The 23398-nt window shown below is 47.1% G+C and overlaps 1 protein-coding gene across 1 annotated transcript in view; it reads right to left on the bottom strand.

Annotated features, from left to right (window-relative positions):
• The window catches only part of usp54a (ubiquitin specific peptidase 54a), a 79500-nt gene that overhangs the window by 54201 nt on the left and 1901 nt on the right, over nucleotides 1-23398 (bottom strand). Inside the window, exon 2 of the mRNA XM_042709639.1 lies at nucleotides 826-1683. Within this exon, the coding sequence (XP_042565573.1) occupies nucleotides 826-972 (147 nt within the window). The 5' untranslated portion in view covers nucleotides 973-1683. The remainder of the gene's footprint in view (nucleotides 1-825; nucleotides 1684-23398) is intronic.

Consider the following 23398-nt stretch of genomic DNA (forward strand, 5'->3'; position numbering starts at 1 on the left):
TTTTTCATATTACAAATAAATACTGATACTTAAAGATTAAACATCAAATTCTTATCTTGTATCTTGCCTCAGGAAATCGAGATTTCAAACAATATCACCCAGCCCTAATATACGCACGCACGCACACACACACACACACACACACACACACACTCACGCACACACACACACACACAGAGTAACTTAAATGAGAACAGCAGACCCTCCCTGGGACTTCGCGGGTGAGCTGGAGATTCAGAGAGGAGGCGTCATCCACACCCGTTGCACGAATCTGCAGTATTATTCTGCCAAGCCTCCCCACACACACACACTCCGGGGTGATTCACACCCAGCTCCCCCTCTGACTGACACTGACACACACACACCAGGGTGATTCACACCCAGCTCCCCCTCTGACTGACACACACACACTCCGGGGTGATTCACACCCAGCTCCCCCTGTCTCTGACACACACACACACACACAAACACACACAGCTCTCCCTCTCTCTGACACACCCCAGATACCTGCTATTGACAAACACACCCTCCAACCCCAACCTCTCTGGGTGGAAGTCCAATACACATGAAAGGAATCCACAAGTCACAAGCACAGTACGTGTCCAGATGTAAAAGGGTGTGAAAGTATGGGTGTGTGTTTGTGTGTGTGTGTGTAGAACATACATCTCATATTTCTTACGATTCCTCCTCAACATTTTTTCCAGATGAAGCAGTGTGTGTGTGTGTGTGTGTTATTCCATGTGACTGTGCATTTGTACTAGTGATACAATGTGTAGGCAATGATTTTTTGTAGTCTGTGTGTGTGTGTGTGTGTGTGTGTCCTACCTGGAGTGCGCTGTTCAGAAAGCAGCTGTTCTGTCCGGGCTCGTTGATGAGCCCTTTGCTGGGGGCGATGGAGGTCATGGTGCGCGGGGTAAACATGCCCTGAAGGCCGCTGCTGCCCGACGCAAAGTAGTTCCTCTTCCACGACATGGCCAGCGCCACCACGGCCGACTCAAAGTCACGTCCACTCCCACCGACACCAGCGTTACAGCGTCCACAAGGCCCCACAACTCAAACACAAGGGCATGTTTTCCAAAGACGAAGGGGCAAAAAAAAAAAAATGGACAAGAAATACAAATCCAAGAGAAGTCAGAGAAATTGTTGGATGATGATGATGATGATGATGATGAACTCTTGTCCGTTTATCTTGACATCTGGCTAAAATCCCCGGAGCGGTCCTGTGCCGAGGCGTTTGTGTGTGTGTGTGTGTGTGTGTGTGTGTGTGTGTGCGTGCGTAGCCTTCTGGAGAGGTAACCCCTGTTCTGTGTTCCACACGCCTGTTCTGACTTCAGCCTTGTGGAATTCTCCACTTGTCCTCTATCTTTCACACCTCAGCTCTGGCGTTCCCTTCCCTTCCCTTCCCTTCCCTTCGTCTTTTCTCCCACACCCTACGGAATCTCTCAAGTCTTCCCGTCCGTCAAGCCCGTAAAGAGCTGTGTGTGTGTGTGTGTGTGTGTGTGTGTGTGTGTGCCACTCCTCGTCTGGGCCTCTCAAGCTCAAGTCTGCACACACACAGTGGCAGAATCCCGACAGGAACCTGCAGGGGTCAGAGTTGAAAGATGACCTCGGCTTCTTTCCCCACTCCGCTGCTAGGTTGGCGATGTTGTGAACGGGACTGAGGATCTTCACACGTCACAAAACCTGTGGGCAAGAGGAAGGAGAACAGTTTTACGGCCTGCGTCTCATTTTTGTTGCCTTCTCTCTCTCTCTCATACACACTCTTTCTCATACACACTCACACACACACATATATATAAAAGACACACCTTGAACTGGGGGTTGTTAGGTTTTTATCACTCTCCCACGCCTCTTGCACTGAAAGCATTTAAGGCCCAGAAACCAGCCCCTCCCCCCTCAGCTCCCACACACACAACTTCCTCTTCCCCTCCCCACTGCCCTCCACCTGGGCGTGAGCGCTGCCCTGTGTGTGTGTGTGTGTGAGCGCTGCCCTGTGTGTGTTTGTGTGTGTGTGTGTGTGTGAGCGCTGCCCTGTGTGTGTGTGTGTGAGCGCTGCCCTGTGTGTGTGTGTGTGTGTGAACGCTGCCCTGTGTGTGTGTGCGCTGCCCTGTGTGTGTGTGTGTGTGAGTGCTGCCCTGTGTGTGTGTGTGTGTGTGTGAGCGCTGCCTTGTGTGTGTGTGTGTGTGTGTGTGCGCTGCCCTGTGTGTGTGTGTGTGTGTGTGAGCGCTGCCCTGTGTGTGTGGCTGGCAGTGTAGACCCTCTCACTGAGCTCAAAGCCTCCCTGCCCGATGCCCCTGAGCCCGGACACTCATGCCATGCGTTGCGTTGCATTGGCGTGTGTGTGTGTGTGTGTGTGTGTGTGTGTGTATGTGTGTGATGGAGATCATTTCGAAACACTGTTAATGACTTCAGAATATATGAATCAAGTGCCTTGTATTAATATATACCTTGTTTGAATCATGTGCTTATGTAAGCAGGAACATGGCTTGTCTCTGTGTGTGTGTGTAACTTAGATTATTAGGTGCCACTTAGTCTGCATATGTGCAAGAGCATGTTTGGGTGAGCTCAGTGGTGACAGGGTCGAAATGTGCTCTCGACCCTGGGAAGAACAGACATCCTTGGAAGAACAGACATCCTTGGAAGACAAGAAGCTCAGTCATGGACCTAGAATGACTGAGATGTTAAACATTTATGGCGTCAGCATTAGATAAACTTCTATCTATAGAAACCTTGTGCGATGTGTTTAATATGCAGAGTAATGAGAGCCGAGTGGTCACCATCCACCCTCCTACCCATGCCCCCCCCCCCTCCTCCCCCCAGTAGATGACAGCATGCCGTCCATCCATGTGCCTCCATGTCCTTGTGACACACACACACACACACACACACCCCAAGCTTTCTAAGTGAAAGAGAGGTGTGATGTCACCCCCACCGTGAGTGACATGATGGCTGAGCCACTTAAAGACCCGGCCAAGCCACACGGGCTAAATACAGCAGTGTGTAACACACGCCACGTGAGCGTGTGTGTGTGTTTGTGAGTGTGTGTGTTTGTGCGTGTGTGTCAGTGAGAATAAGAGGAACTAGGTGAAAAGAGTGTGATTATCTTTGTGCAAGTGGGTGCCAAGTGCAGGTGGATGTGGCAGTGTGTTGATGCATTGGATGATACTCCAAAATCATGCATTTCATATTATCCCTGCACAGTCCATGCCCAGCAGGGTTTAATGGCAGTGAGGTGTGTGTGTGTGTGTGTGTGTGTGTGTGTGTGTGTGTGTGTGTGCGTGCGTGCGTGCGTGCATGAGTGACTGTGTGAGAGAGAGAGAGAGAGATCTGAGATCTGTCCGTGTGCATCACTGTCTGATGTGCTTTTAAGGAAGGCTGGCTCCAGGCAGGGCACTGTTCCAGGAACAGACACTATGAGTGACACTAGCACAGGCTAACAGACACTAGCACAGGCTAACAGACACTGGCACAGGCTAACAGACACTAGCACAGGCTAACAGGCACTAGCACAGGCTAACAGGCACTAGCACAGGCTAACAGGCACTATGAGTGACACTAGCACAGGTTAACAGACACTGGCACAGGCTAACAGACACTAGCACAGGCTAACAGGCACTAGCACAGGCTAACAGGCACTATGAGTGACACTAGCACAGGCTAACAGGCACTAGCACAGGCTAACAGGCACTATGAGTGAGGCTAGCACAGGCTAACAGACACTATGAGTGAGGCTAGCACAGGCTAACAGACACTATGAGTGAGGCTAGCACAGGCTAACAGACACTATGAGTGAGGCTAACACAGGCTAACAGACACTATGAGTGAGACTAGCACAGGCTAACAGACACTATGAGTGAGGCTAGCACAGGCTAACAGACACTATGAGTGAAACTAGCACCGGCTAACAGAATAATAAGGCAAATGAGAGCAAACCCCTGACCCTGACGGATGGAAGAAGAGACAAAAAGGGAGGGGGAGAGAGAGAGAGGGAGAGAGAGAGAGAATGGACAAAAAAAAGAAACAAAGGCAACATTCTTTGCCCTCTTCTTTCCAACCCAAACAAAGCAAGCGAGCAAGAGAGAGAGAGAGAATGTGACTTCAGTCCAACTGTCCTAAACAAACACAGGCAGTGAGTGTGTGAGTGTGTGTGAGAGTGTGTGAGTGTGTGAGTGTGTGAGTGTGTGGGGTCAGCTGACCCCCCCCGGAGCCGTCTTCACCCGGCACCGACTCACAGTTGACCCCTAGCCTCTGATGTCATCGCCAGACCACATCACAGCCGCTGGTTCTAGAAGAACTCAGACGAGGACCCATACATCAGGCCTCCTCCTAGCAGCCAGGACATGTTGCTTCCTCCAGCGAGTTCAGAACCGCGCAGTAGTCACACAAACGCAACAGACGCAGCGACCTTCAGACAACAGTCATGACGAATGAATTAAAAGCCATAACGCGCAGCAAACATGTTGCTAGGCAGCGGACGACGCTCAGGCAGCGGACGACGCTCAGGCAGCGTCCCATGCGGCGCTTGGCGTGAACCTCAAAACAAGCGCAAAAAGCGAGCGGCCAGCCGATTCTGCGCACTTGAGGCCAGGGTTGACACGGAGAGCAGCAGGTTTTATTTGTTTACCACTAGGCAGATCAACACATGTCCACACCCAGCTTCCCACGGCCCACAAAAACCCCTCGTGACAGCCCTGGATCAGGCTGGAAATATGCTTGTGCTCAAGACAGATCTGTTCCCAGCCCTGTGGCTTGCTGAGGCAGCTCGCCGTCGGGAGTTTAGGGACCCTGGTTTAGGCGGGAAGAACTCCTTGGGCTGAGGGAAGGCGGGAGAAGGTGAGATGCAGTCACACACACAAACACACACACACACACACACACACACACACACACACACACACACACAAACTGTCAGATCCTATAGAAGGGCCATGATGGTGGAGGGAGAGGAGGTGAGGAGCAGGTCATGCAGGGGGATTAGCCAGATCAGACGCTGGGATTAGTCTGGACCATTGCTCAGAGGATCTGTCTGGCGGGGGCGGGGGGGCGGGCGGGTATAACGTAACCGGTGCTCGTCTACTGAAGGGCCTTATTAGTCCTCACACAACGGTGTGCTCCCATTGGTCCTCAGGCCTAGTCCTCACACAACGGTGTGCTCCCATTGGTCCTCAGGCCTAGTAAACAACGAGGGCAATCACATGGCTTTGACTGGAAGCCACAAGCGATTGGTCAACAAGTGTCCATTCACAATAATAACAACAAGGTTTATTCGCTGTTGGCCTCCGCACAACGTTACATTACAATAAACGTACACGAGAAAGCACATTAGCATGACGATACATGTCAACACACTCAAGGAGTCTAAGGCAGGGAGGCAGGGGTTAAAGACAGAAAGAGTCCAATTAAAAAAAAAACCAACAGGGAATGTTCTGGGCTGCGTCCCACACACTGCCTCCACAAACGCTGCTCGCTTCAGCCTGTGAGATCCCGACGGCCCGACCACCGCCAGACAGCGGAGGGGACGAGGCCACTCGCATCCCAGAGCCTTCCCCACCACCGTGGTGGCGAGGTTTCGGAGTGTGGTGGCGTGGTGGCGTGCTAAAAGACGCCGCTTCCTGCTCTGTGACTGCTTGCCACATCAAATCACCCAGACGGATGCCGACGCGGCGCGGGGGCCTCCAACCCCCCCGGGGGCACAGAGGCACATTCCCATCAATCTGCTTCATATCAGGACCAGCCAGCACACAACCACTCCTCAGCGGCAATCTGCTTCAGATCAGGACCAGCCAGCACACAACCACTCCTCCTCAGCGAGCGGCAAGTGGCATCAGCTAAAAAACCAAATGATGCGCGGCATCCCTGGAATGTTCCCAACCTCCGTCTTAGGCCTGCACTCATTTAGCTGACAAAATAAGGCAAGATATATTTTTCATGAAAGAACTGGTAATTGTTCTGTGGATGAAAAAACACCCAACCCTTAAACCAATTCATTTTTAATGATCAGTCGACAACGTGGCGTCAGTCCGTGAACTCATGTGCGGTGAGCGACTGGAGGGGATAAACAAAACCCTCCACTCCCCCTGATTAGCTTGTAATGGAATGACACTTGGCCTTTTAGTTTGTTGGGTAGGCCATGCAGGCGGAGAGCCTGATTAGACAAAACATAAACAGATTATTTATATAGATTAATTTGTACTGAGAGCGCACAAATAGCGAGTCAAAATATCCGACCGCTAAACTGGAAGGCCATTGGGTTATTTTGAGCCATCCGGCCTGTCCTGTCAATCAGGTGGCTCATTACAAAAAGGAAATGTGCTTTTACAAATGAGTCTGAATTAAATTAGTGTTGCTTTGCTTCCCTGTGGGAATAGCTTAAGTGCATGGATGACAACAATGGCGAGCCCCTTGAGTATAGCCTAAAGCCTAAACAGCATAACACCATTTCAAATATGGTTTGGATTAAGCAAATGTGCCCTGACAGAATTCTGTGATCAAATTTGAATGAAACGCGTATAAAAGCAGACATCAGAAAAGCGCTAATCCCCTCCTAGCCCAAATTCCATATCGCTGCATATTAACTTATCAATCGGGAGCAGGGAGACGGCTAAAAACCTTTAATGGCAGCTTGTCCGGGGCCCAGCTTTGAGCAGTTATGCAACACAGCGGTCTCTCTGGACAGAGCAGCGGAGAGGAGAGGAGAGCAGCGGAGAGGAGAGAAGAGGAGAGGAGAGGAGAGCAGCGGAGAGGAGAGGAGAGGAGAGGAGAGCAGCGGAGAGGACAGGAGAGGAGAGGAGAGGAGAGCAGCGGAGAGGAGAGGAGTGGAGAGGAGAGCAGCGGAGAGGAGAGCAGCGGAGAGGAGTGGAGAGAAGAGGAGAGGAGAGGAGAGGAGAGGAGAGAGGAGAGGAGAGGAGAGGAGAGCAGCGGAGAGGAGAGTGGCCCTCCCTGCCTCCCCCGGCCCTCAACACCCCTCTAATCACCTCTAATTCCGCTGCCTGGCTCACCTCCAGGGGCGAGCTACCACAGCGTCTGGTTGCCAGGCCCCGGTGCTGGTGCGGGGTGGGGTGGGGTGGGGTGACCTCTTTGCATGCCAAGCAACCCTGAGCAGCAAGGCAGGCATTAGACTAAACGTAGAAAATGGTAACAACCCCCCCCCCCCCAAAAGCATACACAGTTGTTGTTGTTGTTGTTGTTGTTGTTTTAATTACAGTGAGCATTAGAAAACTTCTGGTGACTGACTATCTAGGCCACTGTCTGTTCTCATTCTCGGGGGTGAGAGAGAGGATGACTCGTGTTCTCTCCTCCTACCATATTTGACAACGCCGTCAGACTTTCTCACGCCGGCAGTCAGCATTCACACCGCTAATGAAGTCGGCCCGGCCTCAGCGCCGCGCACGGTCACGCTCACGCTCACACCCCCTAGTCTGGCACTCCGCTTCCACGGCCAGTCTTCGCCTCAAAACCAACACCGAAAATGGGACAGAGCGTGGGGGTTGAGATTTATGAGATAAAATATGCAACATCAACTTGCGTTAAATCAAACGTTATAACCTCATAACTATAATTCCACATCAAACAAGAGCAGATTCCTCTGACCACCAGCCAATGTTCCATCTCAGAAGTTTTGCCCTCCCTCCTCCACCCTGGCCCCCCCCCTCTTCCACCCTGGCCCCTGATCAACAAAAGAAAGAGAGAAAGAAAAAAAAAAAAACAGCAAAACATCTGTCATGCCATTGCATGCCAGTAAATCTCAGCTGTTAGCGGATTAATGCGGTCCTTCTAATTGTCTTAATGTCGCATTACTGATATTATGTAATCAACAACCAACCTACCTGGGAGTAAATCTGGTTTAAGCAAACACTTAGTTTGGACAGAGGGATATATGTGGTACTCATAGTCCCAACACCCAGTGGACTATATTCCATTCAGAATCAATCTGCATCTTAATAGTAACCAAGATATAAGGAAATTAAATTACAAATCCTGCCCACTCAGGGAATGAAAACCCATGTCAGAAATGGCATCGTGCAACGGCTGCTCGACCCGTTTGTTTAACGAGGTTTCCGGTTCAGAGACTTCAGCATTATGTCCAGAAAAAACAACTGGTCTCACAGAGGGAGACATCCGTTGGGTCTGATTTGAGAACGTTTGGGTGTAAGCAGTGAGGTGTTTGAGCCAGGATGTGCAGACAACACAGCTGGGCATCCGTGATCTCCACACAGGCCCAGGACGGAGCAAAGAGACATAGATAGAGAGGAAGAGGAGGGAGAGAGAGAAGAGAGAGAGAAGAGAGAGAGAGAGAGAGGGAGAGAGAAGGGAGAGAGAGAGAGAGGGAGAGAGAAGGGAGAGAGAGAAGGGAGAGAGAGAAAGAGAGAGAGAAGGGAGAGAGAGAAGGGAGGGAGAGAGAGAAGGGAGAGAGAGAAGGGAGAGAGAGGGAGAGAGAGAAGGGAGAGAGAGAGAGAGAGGGAGAGAGAAGGGAGAGAGAGAAGGGAGAGAGATAAAGAGAGAGAGAGAAGGGAGAGAGAGAAGGGAGAGAGAGGGAGAGAGAGAAGGGAGAGAGAGAGAGAGAGAGAGAGAGAGAGGGAGAGAAAAGGGAGAGAGAGAAAGAGAGAGAGAGAGAGAGAGGGAGAGAGAAGGGAGAGAGAGAGGAGGGAGAGGTCGCAGGTGAAAGATGACTGAGGGCAGCAAACATGTACCTCTTCATTTTGTAATGTGACAGACGGAGCCAGTGGGGGAGTAATGGAAGGAGACAGCAAGAGAAATGAGAAGAGGCAGGCTATAAAAAATAAAATGATTTCCAGAGCGATAAGGACAGCAGAGAGAGAAAGTGCACGTGTGCGAGAGAGAGAGAGAGAGAGAGAGAGAGAGAGAGAGAGGACAAAAACTGAGAGGGCAAGAGAGAAAGGCAATGCATGAGAAATTGCACATAATGAAAAGATTAAGCAGTGAGAAGGAATCCAGGCAAGGCATTGCCATGGTCACACAGGGCAGTTTGGAGAAGGGGTGGGGGGGGGGGGGGGGGGATGAGCTGTCATGAGCCTGAGCCTGGGCACAGACTCACAACGCCCGCGCGGGCATCTTGTTCGGCGGGCACCCAGCCCTCAGCATCACTTTGCTTTGGCAACCACCGCTGTTTTCCTTCTCACCATCTGTGTGACAGAGAGGTCACCTGAATCTAGGCCAAAAAGATGGGCACTCTCTCCTAACCACATGGGATGACAAGGAGCACAAAAAGGCGGTGTAATTCTCATGGACTCATGGAGTCGGTGTAAGCAAACTGAACAGAGCTGCCAAATGGAAGAGTGCCTAACATGCAGGACATGGTTGATTATCCAGAATATGGAGGAGAGAACCATTGACACGTGATACGAAAGGGTTAATTACATGCCCTGCAATTATAACAACCGAACAAATCAAAACGAAGAGTACATATGTTTGTTCGCTAGTCATGGCCATTGTATTTATTGTAAGCTGTGCTGAAATAATTCTATCTTGAGGTTACTCTTGATCCACGTCAACGAGGCAGATGTACTGCGCAAGCAACTGCTGTTTTCCAAGTCACCGGTTAGGATGAGCCATCTTTCTGGGTGGGTTTGCATTCGATGGTTTACATAAGGAAAGCGCACTGTTGATTTTGAACGAAAAAAAAATTACGATGACCAGATATCTGCGCGTACCGAGTAATGCAAAAGTGTGCAATTGATGCAAAAGTCTGTCTCTGAAAATCTACGCATGTACTGAGATGAAGGCACTCACACAAATCCCAGAAGTTAGCAGGTGCACAGATATTACTTTAAAAGTGCAACAGCTTCGTGTAGTTTCAAATCTGAGTGCTAGTTGGTGTAAGAATTAGAAGCTCCGTGATGGGCAGATGAATAGGCTACCTCAAGAGTTTTACACTCTGTATTACACACAAAACACTAATCGCTTTCATAAAAACAAAATAAATGTTTAATTCTACCACCCTTTTCCCTATCCCAAGACGATATGGACACAACCGCAAGCAACTGTGTAACGGTATTTCCAAGTTGCCTGTTGCTATATAACTAGCTAGCGGTGAAGCTACAGGTCCGTTAACTTGTGTTGGGGTGTTTTTGTCTTGTTGAAGTTACTTCAGACAAATAAATATCAGATGAATGGAAAAAGTAAGTTGTGTATTTCGTTTAAGAGAAGCCATTGTGTGTGTTAAAACTAGTATTCCAAAAGTTAGCTTTAACTCGACTTACGCTGGCAGACTGCTTCTTCGCGTAAATCCCAATTGAATGACTTGAAAATGTCATCATTAATTCATTGTTTCAAATGACGCATATTACTTCTTTCAAATGAGAGGAGTTACTTGCCCATTGTAAAAAATAAAACAAAACAAAACAAACCGAGCATTTATAAAACACACGGATTTGCTTACACGTATCACCGTCCGGTCTCGTCTTTCAATCGTGCTACCCATAAACAAAGCAACTTACCTTCTCTCATCCACTCTTGCTACAAATGTATCCACCACTGGCACTAGGCAATAACAGAAGTTTTCCGCAGTTCTGTCTAAACACTGTGATTAACGTTAGCTTCGGCGGCCGGGGCGTTTCGGAGGGCTGACTACATTATCTGCTCACCAATTACTGTGTGCAATGAACTCTTCATAATACATCGCTAGCAGGGTAAAGAACTGGGCGGGGGGAAGGGTGGCGCCATTACCTGTTCGGAACAATGACAATTCTCCTAAACAGAGACACGCCAGGCAAACCCGCAGTGCTAAGTTGACACACGCAGCACTTTTATACAGCAGAGAAACAACTCCAATTGCAGGAGTGTGACTTTTAAACTACCAGTGGTAAACATGAAATGCAAGCAGGCTTCTCTCTGGTATTTGCTGGGATGCCGCGATGCCTAAAGGGCGGTCGGTTTGGAGAAAATAGTCGCACGCAAAATCCGTTTATGTCCTGCTGCGACAGTATGCTGCATGGAAATTAAAGCCTGCACTGATGCGACGAGGTTTAATGACTCGTGAAATTCATGGAAATATTCTGCAATTGTTGTACAGCGCACGTTATTAAGCCCACGGTATGTAAAGAAAAGATAATAAATGAATACTTAATACGCCTAAATATGTATTCCAACTTAAATAGGCTACATTTTTACCTCTTGCTTCTTCTGAGCAGTAAACAACATGCACAGATGTGTGCCTGTGGATATTTGACACAAGTGGGGGGTTTTTTTCTGACAAAAGACAAAGTTTAACTTTGTTATGATCAGACCCTGGTTTGTACTGATCCAAGGGGATCATTTTACACTTGATATAACAGAGATGACCTTCCCTAGTATTATTACATACCAAAGATGATAGATAAAGACATTACATTTGGTAACTGACAAACTCACAATACCTGGCCTAATGCGAATGTCTAAACATCTGCCTCTGCTGTTAACCATGTGTACACTGATAGAGAGAGTCAGAAGCCCACTGACAGCCAGCACAGACCATCACTGACAGCCAGCACAGACCAGCACAGACAGAGAGCACAGACTCATCACTGACAGCACAGACCATCACTGACAGCACAGACTCATCACTGACAGCACAGACAGCCAGCACAGACCATCACTGACAGCCAGCACAGACCAGCACAGACAGCACAGACCCATCACTGACAGCACAGACCATCACTGACAGCACAGACCATCACTGACAGCCAGCACAGACCAGCACAGACAGCACAGACCAGCACAGACCAGCACAGACCATCACTGACAGCACAGACCATCACTGACAGCACAGACCATCACAGACCATCACTGACAGCACAGACCATCACAGACCATCACTGACAGCACAGACCATCACAGACAGCACAGACCATCACTGACAGCCAGCACAGACCAGCACAGACAGCACAGACCATCACTGACAGCACAGACCATCACTGACAGCCAGCACTGACAGCACAGACCATCACTCACAGCACATACCATCACAGACCAGCACAGACAGCACAGACAGCACAGACCATCACTGACAGCACAGACCATCACTGACAGCCAGCACTGACAGCACAGACCATCACTCACAGCACATACCATCACAGACCATCACAGACAGCACTGACAGCACAGACCCATCACTGACAGCACAGACAGCACAGACCATCACTGACAGCACAGACCATCACTGACAGCACAGACCATCACTGACAGCACAGACCATCACAGACAGCCATCACAGCCAGCACAGACCATCACTGACAGCACAGACCATCACTGACAGCCAGCACAGACCATCACTGACAGCACAGACCATCACAGACAGCCAGCACAGACCATCACTGACAGACAGCACAGACCATCACTGACAGACAGCACAGACCATCACAGACAGACAGCACAGACCATCACTGACAGACAGCACAGACCATCACAGACAGACAGCACAGACCATCACTGACAGCACAGACCATCACAGACAGCCAGCACAGACCCATCACTGACAGCACAGACCATCACTGACAGCTAGCACAGACCATCACTGACAGACAGCACAGACCATCACTGACAGCACAGACCATCACTGACAGCCAGCACTGACAGCACATACCATCACTGACAGCACAGACAGCACAGACCATCACTGACAGCACAGACCATTCACTGACAGCACAGACCATCACAGACCATCACTGACAGCACATACCATCACTCACAGCACAGACCATCACTGACAGCACAGACAGCACAGACCATCACTGACAGACAGCACAGACCATCACAGACAGACAGCACAGACCATCACTGACAGACAGCACAGACCATCACAGACAGACAGCACAGACCATCACTGACAGCACAGACCATCACAGACAGCCAGCACAGACCCATCACTGACAGCACAGACCATCACTGACAGCTAGCACAGACCATCACTGACAGACAGCACAGACCATCACTGACAGCACAGACCATCACTGACAGCCAGCACTGACAGCACATACCATCACTGACAGCACAGACAGCACAGACCATCACTGACAGCACAGACCATCACTCACAGCACAGACCATCACTGACAGCACAGACAGCACAGACCATCACTGACAGACAGCACAGACCATCACTGACAGCCAGCACAGACCATCACTGACAGCACAGACCATCACTGACAGCACTGACAGCACAGCACAGACCATCACTGACAGCCAGCACAGACCCGTCACTGACAGCACAGACCCATCACTGACAGCACAGACCATTCACTGACAGCACAGACCATCACTGACAGCACAGACCATCACTCACAGCACAGACCATCACTGACAGCCAGCACAGACCATCACAGCCAGCACAGACCATCACAGCCAGCACAGACCATCACTGACAGCACAGACAGCACAGACCATCACTGACAGCACAGCCAGCACAGACCCATCACTGACTAATAAGAGATTTCAAGGGTTGTTGGTCCACAGCCCATCCCATAATTTAATATGTTGCAAAAACATAATTTCAGCATTTTCAACCTTGTAATTCACAGAAGCCAAGCTCATTGGTCCAGCTTCTTGAGACTACTGTAGCATACCAATAATTCACATGATACATTTATCAACTAGCCTTCTTGCCTAACATGTCTGCAGACACCTCGTTTAAATTCTGATACTGAATTACTGTGGGAGCCTACAGTTATTATTATTATTATTATTATTATTATTATTATTATTATTATTATTATTACAGTCAACAGATTGGCTTTCCTCTTTAAAAAACCTACCCACATCTTGACATTAGCCACACCACTGTCAGTCTGTTCTGTTTGAATATGCAGGCCTAGAATATGCATCTTTCCTTACTTTACAGTCATGTAGTGCAATAGCCTATTGGCTGGCTGCATGACACTATACCCTCTTGAAAGATTAAAAGATTTTTTCTTAAAACAAGATCAAACATGGTTTTGTGAAGATGCAGAAATATTATCAACGTGACAAAATGTCATTTTTTAAAGAAAACAAGGAAAGGGCAAACAGCGAGCTGTGTTTTGTGTCAGGAGCTTGGCGAGAGTCTGAGCAGCAGACATGTTTACAGGCTGTGTCTGATGGCTGAATGAAAATTACACCCGGCGCTGGATGCAACTCCTCCACCCATGGATAATTAACAAGGCAATGTTACAGTTTAACCTGGACATGAGCCAGACTGGGGGGGGGGAAACAGGCCAGGCCCAACGTCTGTGTGCAGCCACTGCCTGTGCTTTTCCTCTGGGTGTCTATCGCTTTATAGTCTGACCCATGATGCTCATAAAAGAGCCTATCAATGTGCCATAAAACGACAAACGACCCAATCTGGGTGAACCGTTGGGTCCTCCATCCATACAGAACCTTAACTCCATCCATACAGAACCCTAACTCAATCCATACGGAACCCTAACTCCATCCATACGGAACCCTAACTCCATCCATACAGAACCCTAACTCCATCCATACAGAACCCTAACTCCATCCATACAGAACCCTAACTCAATCCATACGGAACCCTAACTCCATCCATACAGAACCCTAACTCCATCCATACAGAACCCTAACTCCATCCATACGGAACCCTAACTCCATCCATACAGAACCCTAACTCCATCCATACGGAACCCTAACTCCATCCATACGGAACCCTAACTCCATCCATACGGAACCCTAACTCCATCCATACAGAACCCTAACTCCATCCATACAGAACCCTAACTCCAGCCATACAGAACCCTAACTCCTTAACGGAACTGTGCGTCTACAAGTGCCTTTGAGAAAAGATGGAAGATTATGGGGAAAAGCATGTTTACCTTCAGAAACAGCCTTGGTTTTTACTACAGCAAACATCAGGCATGACTTAATTAATTTACATCCCAAAGGGGGAAGGAAACCGTTTGCTGTTCCCATCATGTTCATATATTAGCATACAAGAGCAAAACTCAACAAAGCGCCCCTGATAACAGAATAGAGAATGATAATTACAACATGGCGATTTGAATGTGATTTAACACAGATCTAAGAAATTAGAATGCTCAAAGGACTGTCGTCTGCTGCTCTGAGTTTATTTAGACTGTTGGTAGGCCATAGGATTTGAATTTGATCTCAGATGCACAATATACTGCTTTGCTTTATTAAAAAAAGATGTTCTGCAGTGGGACTGAGAGGAGAGAGAGACGAGTATACACTAGCAATACCACAGGCATTTTTCTCTCAGACACAAGGCAAGCGAATATGTAGCCTTAATAGTATCTTATAGCAGTCATTTCTCGCAAAACCTATAGTACTGTATTATGCCTTACACATTGCTATATGTAATTAAACCTATATGTATTGTGCCTCACACATTGCTATATGTAATTAAACCTATATGTATTATGCCTTACACATTGCTATATGTAGGACCTGTACAGAGCAGACCCTTGAGAAGTCAGTGCCATCAGTAATGACACAGGCCTGAAGCACAAGCCATAAGCCTTCACTAACCGAACTCAGAGAATGAGCCAGAAACTCAATCACTATCCTGCGATCGAGCAGTTCAGGAAACACGAAGGCTGATGAGGAACCACTGACAAGTTTAATCCAACATTTACAGAAAGGGGGGATAAAACAATGCCTTCATTCTTTTGCTACTTGTCAAGCGGTTTGTGTTGAGAATTAGAACGGTTTCCCACCATAAGCCACCCCGCCCCCCCCCCCCCCAGAGACAAATGCTGATGTTGAAAACAAAGAGTTTTCCTGGTAACAATGGCACCTCTTTCAGTTCAAAGACAAGCTTCCTCTCTTCCACCCCAGAGGCCCTGTATGGCCTATTTAGAAAGGGGGGGGGGGGGGGGCAAACGCAACCCAATTAACATTCTTTGTTCATAGTTTATGTTTTTCAGTCATCGTGGGGGTGTATGTTATGGACGCCTGTCACAACACTTAAGGATTTGTTTTTCTTTTATCTTCTTTTTTTTTTTTTTTTTTTTTTAAATAAACTCTGAAGAGCGTGTCACTAATCCATGCCAGCACATTACTGTACTGTTTGACACAAGATTGACAGATTGACAGTTTCCTTCTGAGAGATATAAAAACAAACCAATAATATATAACCTGTTTTTCCTTGAGCTTATACAGGCAATGTGCTAGGGAGAGCAGCCTGCAGGCCATTGTGGCTAAAATAAATAAATAAATAAATAAATAAATAAATATAAATACATTTCTGAAAAACAGAACTACCTAGTCACGTACAGAAGTAATGTCAAAAGGTTGTTCAGTGTTTGATGACCTGTGTCCCGACCACAACAACTACCACCACGTCCTGCTTCTGTTCTGGTATGACAACAAACATCACCTCCAGTTCAAACAGTCAGCACAAAAAAAAAAAAATTCAAAAAAAAATGGGATGAGGACGAATAGTGCTCAGCAAACACAATCCCATTTCACTATGTCCACTTCCTGTATGACATCACTCTTTAAAGGGCACCGCCCACGCACCCAACATGCTGTGCCTACCGTGTTGGATGATTAACCCTGAACACGCTACATTCAGCACTGGCTCCTCAATTACTCATGCCATCAAGCCATGGTGTAATGAGTTAAGATGGAAGGAGCCCAGACAGGAGCCATGCCCATTCTTGACTGAGCACGCACTTCACGACAGTCTCATTTGAAAGACAGATGGGAGCAAATATGCTGCATGTCTTTCTTTAGTCACTTTGAGAGGATGACACTGCTCTGAGTCAACATGAGTTTTTTTCTTTCTTCTTCTCTCTCCCTCTCTCTCCCTCTCTCTCCCTCTCTCTCTTTCCATCTCTCTTTCCCTCTCTCTTTCCCTCTCTCTTTCCCTCTCCCTTGCCCTCTCCCTTGCCCTCTCTCTTTCCCTCTCTCTTTCCCTCTCTCCTTCTCTCTGATCTGGCAAGGACAAATGACAAGATATTCACAACAGAACAGGTCTGGCATAAATCAACCGACAGCTATTAGGCTAAAAAAAAACGTTTGCCACCGCAGCTTTAAATAAAACAAGACATAACAAACAAAGGCATCCAGGCTAGGAAGAACACTTTTCCATTACTGACAAGTCGAGAGGAGGATGGAGGAGGAGGAGGACGGAGGAGGAGGAGGACGGAGTCGAGAGGAGGATGGAGGAGGACGGAGTCGAGAGGAGGACGGAGGAGGAGGAGGACGGAGTCGAGAGGAGGACGGAGGAGGAGGAGGACGGAGTCGAGAGGAGGACGGAGGCCGCTTCCAGCGCCCAGCCATGCAAAATATTCCTCCAGATATGACATCATCTCCAGAGGCATTGCCCTCGCTGAACTCCACACAGGCATGGTGCCCTTGTGACTCAGGCTCATTATGAATCAGACAGACAGAAGCACCATAAAACCACAAGGGCTCGCACAGAACCAGGCCCTCAATGTTTATACAAGCAAACACAGGTATGCACACAGGCTTGATCCCAGCTACCACTCCAGCCAAGAATAAAGCACCATTCGTCCTACACAACAACAGGACTCTTCCACTCTCTCCAGCGCTGGCTGGATATTCAAACATAAAATACAATTTCATAGGTCTACTGCACAGTATCCTGCATGACTGAATGACTGTAGTGTCAGCTTCTGTGTGGGCAAACGTGTCCGTCAGGAAGCTCGCTTACTACGGTTTCATTCATTGACTGCTGAGCATTGGTCACACCTGCCAACCAGCAAAGCTCCGGCTAATCCCATTAGTCCCATAGTCATGCAAGATAACCTTTCCCTTTGACACAAAAGGCACTCTCAATATGTCAGGAGGAGGTGTTCTTGGTACTCACTACAACGGGGTGGTAGTCGTCTGTGTCCCGGACACGACAGCAGCTGTGTATTACTGAGAACTTCACGCAAGTCTCCCCCAGGTGACACATAAACAGTGACATCATCCCTATCGGCACACACCTGTTTCCTCAGGAAACCCCTCCCATCTCCCCGCCTACCTCCCGTGACTCTCTGAATCTTTAAAGGGACAGGCCCCAAAGCGTCGCTGAGGGCAAAGCATTAGTCTTTCTGTGGTTTCAATCCACCCCTCTTCCCCAAATGAATGCTTAGTACCGACACTGTAAACAAAGGAATAAGCATTGTGCACATATGATAAATATAGATATATAATATAAGATATATCTTAATAATTAAGGAAATGTACTGATTTGATAAAGAAGATATCAATCCAGGCCTTTTACGCTGGTTTGCATTACGGCAAACCAGACCTATGGTTCTAGATTTTATTTTTCATTTATATCAAACGTTTTTTTTCACCTTCTGACGCCCGTGAGGAGGTCTCGCTCATTCTTTAATTCATTCGTTCCTTCATTCATTCATTCATTCATTCATTCTATGTTGCAGTGTGAAACCAAACTACCAATCCGCACCAAAGCCCCTTTTGAGTGTAAATTGGGATTTGTAAACACACTCCCATTTTGTAGGCTTACTATCAGCTCAAAAACAGAAGAAGCGTAGAACAAGAGCCTTGTATGCAAAGAGAGATTTATGAGATAACATACTTCACACAGAGCTCAGTCTTTGGATAACAACAACTCAGACCGAAAGAACCTTGACGCTTTTGCCTCGACAAACAGATTGGTTTCACTGAAGCAAGCCAATTACTCAGCGTTGCCCAAAAGTCCAATGTCCACTTCTCTAATAAGCCACCCTAAAATGACAACAGAAAAGTCATCATTGTCCAGATGTACACTGCCCTTTTTAACAAATGGATCCTTATAAAAGTGTTTCAAAAACTTTGAGACATCTGGTACCATCTGTAGCCAATTTCTGGTTACACACGCCTTCACTGCCATAGAGATAAATTCAAGTTCAGCTCTGTCTCTGTTTATGACCCATGTCTTACAGAAAAGCTGGATCTTAGCTGCATTTAACTGAAGGATTTCAGTGGTTTTTATTTCATGGCATTATTTTATTTCATGACAAATGTTTCCATCCACCCATGTCATGTGAGCTGGCGCCATGTTCATGCAAGAGAAGAAGAAGAAGAAGAAGAAGAAGAAGAAGAATTCTGTGAACATCATGTTGCTGAGACATCGCCTTATGGACACTTCGTCATTCTGAATAAACAAATTCTCCTCACCAGCCACACAAGAGTCTCCTGCCTACTCCATCACGATATCAAGCTAACTCGGGCTGAATCTAGAAAATACAGCATTGCCATTTTCATCAAGAATTCGCAATTATAAAAAACAACAACATGAGAATCTTTCACAACTTAGAATGCACAGAGGTGGTCAGAGCACAAGCTCAGAGATGCTGCTCCACTGGTCAAACCTCTCGGATAGACCTTCTGTCCTTATCACACACACCTCTGCCAAAACACCAATCAGAGTGTTTTTTTACCGAGCCAAAGGCAGATGTCTGATAATGGGGCCTCGTTCTCTCCGGTAAGTGAGCTAAATTGGTCAGTTAGGCTGTGTGCCTTTCAGCACCAGAGGAGGCACCTGCAGATCCTTCGGCTCCTGATTTAGAGTGGGTGGAGGAGGCGGCGGCGTTCTCATTACCAGTTCTGGGAAAAACAGAAATGCATTAATCATGTTCAAGAGGTTTTCTCTTTTTTAAAAAATAGAAATAAAAAAAGGAGGCAACAAGTTCTGTACCTCAGTGCTGACTAAAGAGGAACTGTTGGCTAAACAAAGAGAAAAAAAGCGACAGTCAAAGAGACGATTAAACAAACACAGGAGATGGCCTACATTAGGCTGTTATTAATTGTTTGGCTCTACTATCACATCTTCAGCCCACGTGCACATCGTGAGCGTTTTTTTTACAACACTTCTGAGAAATGTCCATCTATCATGAAAGAGTGCAATCAGGAAGTGTCCCAGTTCTTTGTTGACAGGGACAGAACAATGCTCTCTGTACCAAACACACTGTCCCCAAATCAGCATCAAAGACCCTTTGAGGTTATTATACAACATGTTCCTCTCATCTACTACCAGGGGTGCCTTTGTTGTTCGTTGGGCCTGGACTTTCTTAAAATGAGTTTAGAATAAGCACTGGAGAGGCAAGCAGGCTGTGTGTGTGTGTGTGTGTGTGTGTGTGCGTGTGTGTGTGTGTGTTGTGTGTGTGTGTGTGTGTGTGTACTGCCTGAAAACACTTCAGAATATGTGACAGTTTCATTGATTAACTGTCCTGAAATTAAATTCTACAGGTCAGCTACAAATTTGAATACAAACCGTCATCGTCCATGTTATGGATTCCAATTTGCCGTATTCATTTCCAGCCGACCTCCCCTGACCTATTAGATGACGGCGGGGTCAGGGGGGTCAGACACTGGCCCCAAAACCCAAGGGGTGGGGTTGACAGAAGAACTCAGTTGCGAACCATCAGCCAATGCCTCGTTCAGCCCTCCTCACTGACCCGCACACAACTACTACTCACCACTGTGGAATCCTGTCTGTTCCCGGAACAGAACCTCACATGACTTTCAGGAATGAATTCCACACTGCCAGTGATCTTGTTTTTGTCCTTTTTTCTAAACCCTTTCATACGATGCAGTTCTTCCCCTTTGTGGCTGTATCTTAATGTGTTACTAATTCATGATTCACTCACACTGTCTGTCAAGCAATGTTTGTAGTATGCTAACAGCAAATCAGGTCTAGAGCGTGTTTCCTTGGCCTACAAGTATGCAACAGGCCAAACTTACAGAAGGTTCAACCTTTTGTTTTAGAAACCTTATCTAAACGTAAGACTCATCATCAAGGAAAAATTTGCCAAAAACAAAATCAGCCTGGACGGCATGAGGCTTCCATTGACCTCTGCACAGCACATGAAAGCTTCCTAATTACACGACACATGAACAGCCAATCGGTCACTGCTCGGGGTGAACTCACGGAGGACAGGATATTAAGAGGGCACTTCTCTGAATGTACCAACTGTATCTGGTCATTAAGAGGGCACTTCTCTGAATGTGCCAACTGTATCTGGTCATTAAGAGGGGCACTTCTCTGAATGTACCAATTGTATCGGGTCATGTTATGTGCCCACTGCATGAGTGGTAATGTAGGCTGATGTATCAACCGCTATTCTACGCTCAGAACCTCACGTTCTGACAAAACCAGCCACAGAAGCAGCCCACGGACATCCCATAATGATCCTATAGGTCAAAAGATGTCAGTTAGCATTAGCACACGGTCCAGTAGCACTGTATCACTCCCATGTGTTCGATAAGAGAACCCTATTATCACTGTCTATGGAAACTGTGAACGGCCTGCACACATGATCCCATATGTGAAGGCTGACATATATAGAATAGAATAGAATAGATTTATTTGTCATTGCACAAGTACAACGAAATTAAGGTAGCAGCTCTCAAAAAAAATATAGATTGAACATATATATATATATATATATACATATTTACACTATAAAAACACAAGACATATAACACAACAGAGAGACAAATACAGGTCAGTATTTGCAGTTATAGTATGTTGAGCATTTCTTCTTCTCTACACGCTTCCACAGGTAAATCTCTCTTTGCTGCTTTTGATGTGTTCTGACATGAGAATAGAAGGAGCAGATGCTATCCAACCTGTTTTGTACTATTCTCAGCTCCGTGATTAGCCCTGGCCACGCAGAGTGTCTGTGTTGGTAGGGAAACAATATGTGTCAAAAAACAATCAACTCCAGCATTCAAGTGTCATGCCATTGTCACAACATTGTAAGCCTAGCCTGTTCCTGTCGTTTGATCGAGCCGTTAAATAGGCCTAGTCTTTATTAGTCTTTGAGCTGCATTCTTTTGCATGAAAGGTGCTATATAAATAAAGTTTTATTATATTATTATTATTATTATTATTATTAAGGAACAGCAGAATGTCCAACCTGTGTCTTTGTACAGCAAGTGTTTCACTGAAATTACACCTATAATTTAAGTAATTAACACCTATAATTTTAGTAATTACATAATTTCCTCACAATTTTATGCTTTCATTGCAGAACATGATGAGCTGAACCGAAAAACTGCCACAAGTGCCATCTCTCTTAAACCCATTCAGTAGTTTAGAGGACCATGTACAATCGAATGCAATCTGTTCACCACTGCCGCCTTGGTAAACAGGCTACGCTCCCAATAAGAGTAGGATCACACCGGCACCTTACATCCCAAACACAAAGGCCACGGAGAATGAGAAGGTGACGTCACCCACTCACTGCCAACCTGTTCGAGGCCATTATGGTTTCAGGCAGTGGGGTATGACTCAGAGGCTACAGTGCACCTTTTTAGCCATAGCCAAGCGACCAACCAGCCGCCCACCTTCCCATTCCAAGGTAATCATCCTAGCAGAAACCATCCAATTCCCCATGTGCAGGACTCATTTCCTGTGCAATTTCTCTCTGCAAAATGACATGACTACAACCTCTCCCTCCGTGGGTTACCTGTCTCTCGGTCTTTCCACTTTTCTTCTATCTCTGTATCTGTATATCTCTCTTTCTGTGTGTGTCTCTCTCTCTCTCTCTCTCTCTCTCTCTCTCTCTTCTCTCTCTCTGATTCCCCCTCCCCTCCCCTTCCTCCTCTTCTTCTCTCTCCTCTCTCCTCTCTCTCTCTCTCTCTCTCTCTCTCTCTCTCTCTCTCTCTCTCTCTCTCTCTCTCTCTCTCTCTTCAGAATGCAGCTCAAGAAAAGGCACACATATAATGAGAAGAGCGTGAGAAGCCTGAGCTCTCGATGCCCATGTATGCGCCAGAAAGAGGCTGAGGTAGTGAGGGGTCTAATCAGAGACTGGCGAGAGGGAACCAGGTTATGGGTTACATCTTCATCTTTTCTCTTTTTCAATGGGAATTGAGGCCTTTAAACTTTAAAGTGTACCTCTGCTTTCCCAAAACTGAATTTAATTTAAAAATACAACACAAGCCAATAAGTAGGGAGGATGTTTTATGACCGGATGTGGTCTATATCTTGACACTTCTGTCACCTCGCGTTCCCATCTAGTCCCAGGGGTGAACGTGCTCGGACCTTTCACAACAACCCCAGAAATCATCACTCAATGGCTCAATGAATTATGTATTTCACCCCACCGCTGGCAATTTCAGTAAGATTTACGAAGCAGCAAGACGACATGCTAATCGCTTTGGAACATACTGCCCATCTAGAGAGAAACTCCTCTAAACAAAAGAAACATTCCAATTATGCAAGAAAATCCATGTTCCGTTTTCAGCTAAATGTTTCCCTGCAGTGCGAACTTCATTTGAGAGCCTGGAATGAGCTTTCATGAGCATTCTCCACAGCTGAGTCTGGAAAAATGTCCCAGCATGCATTTTGCCTACAGCCAATTAGCCTTGTTCCTGGTACTACACTACCTTGAGTCAGTGCGTTTCCAAACATCGTCCCCGCAACACCTCCCCACTCCTCTGCTCAGCCTTGATGAGTGCATGGGAACGCCTGCCTTGAAGCACTC

The sequence above is a fragment of the Clupea harengus genome, chromosome 13 (assembly GCF_900700415.2).
Source record: "Clupea harengus chromosome 13, Ch_v2.0.2, whole genome shotgun sequence".
Classification (NCBI taxonomy): domain Eukaryota; kingdom Metazoa; phylum Chordata; class Actinopteri; order Clupeiformes; family Clupeidae; genus Clupea; species Clupea harengus.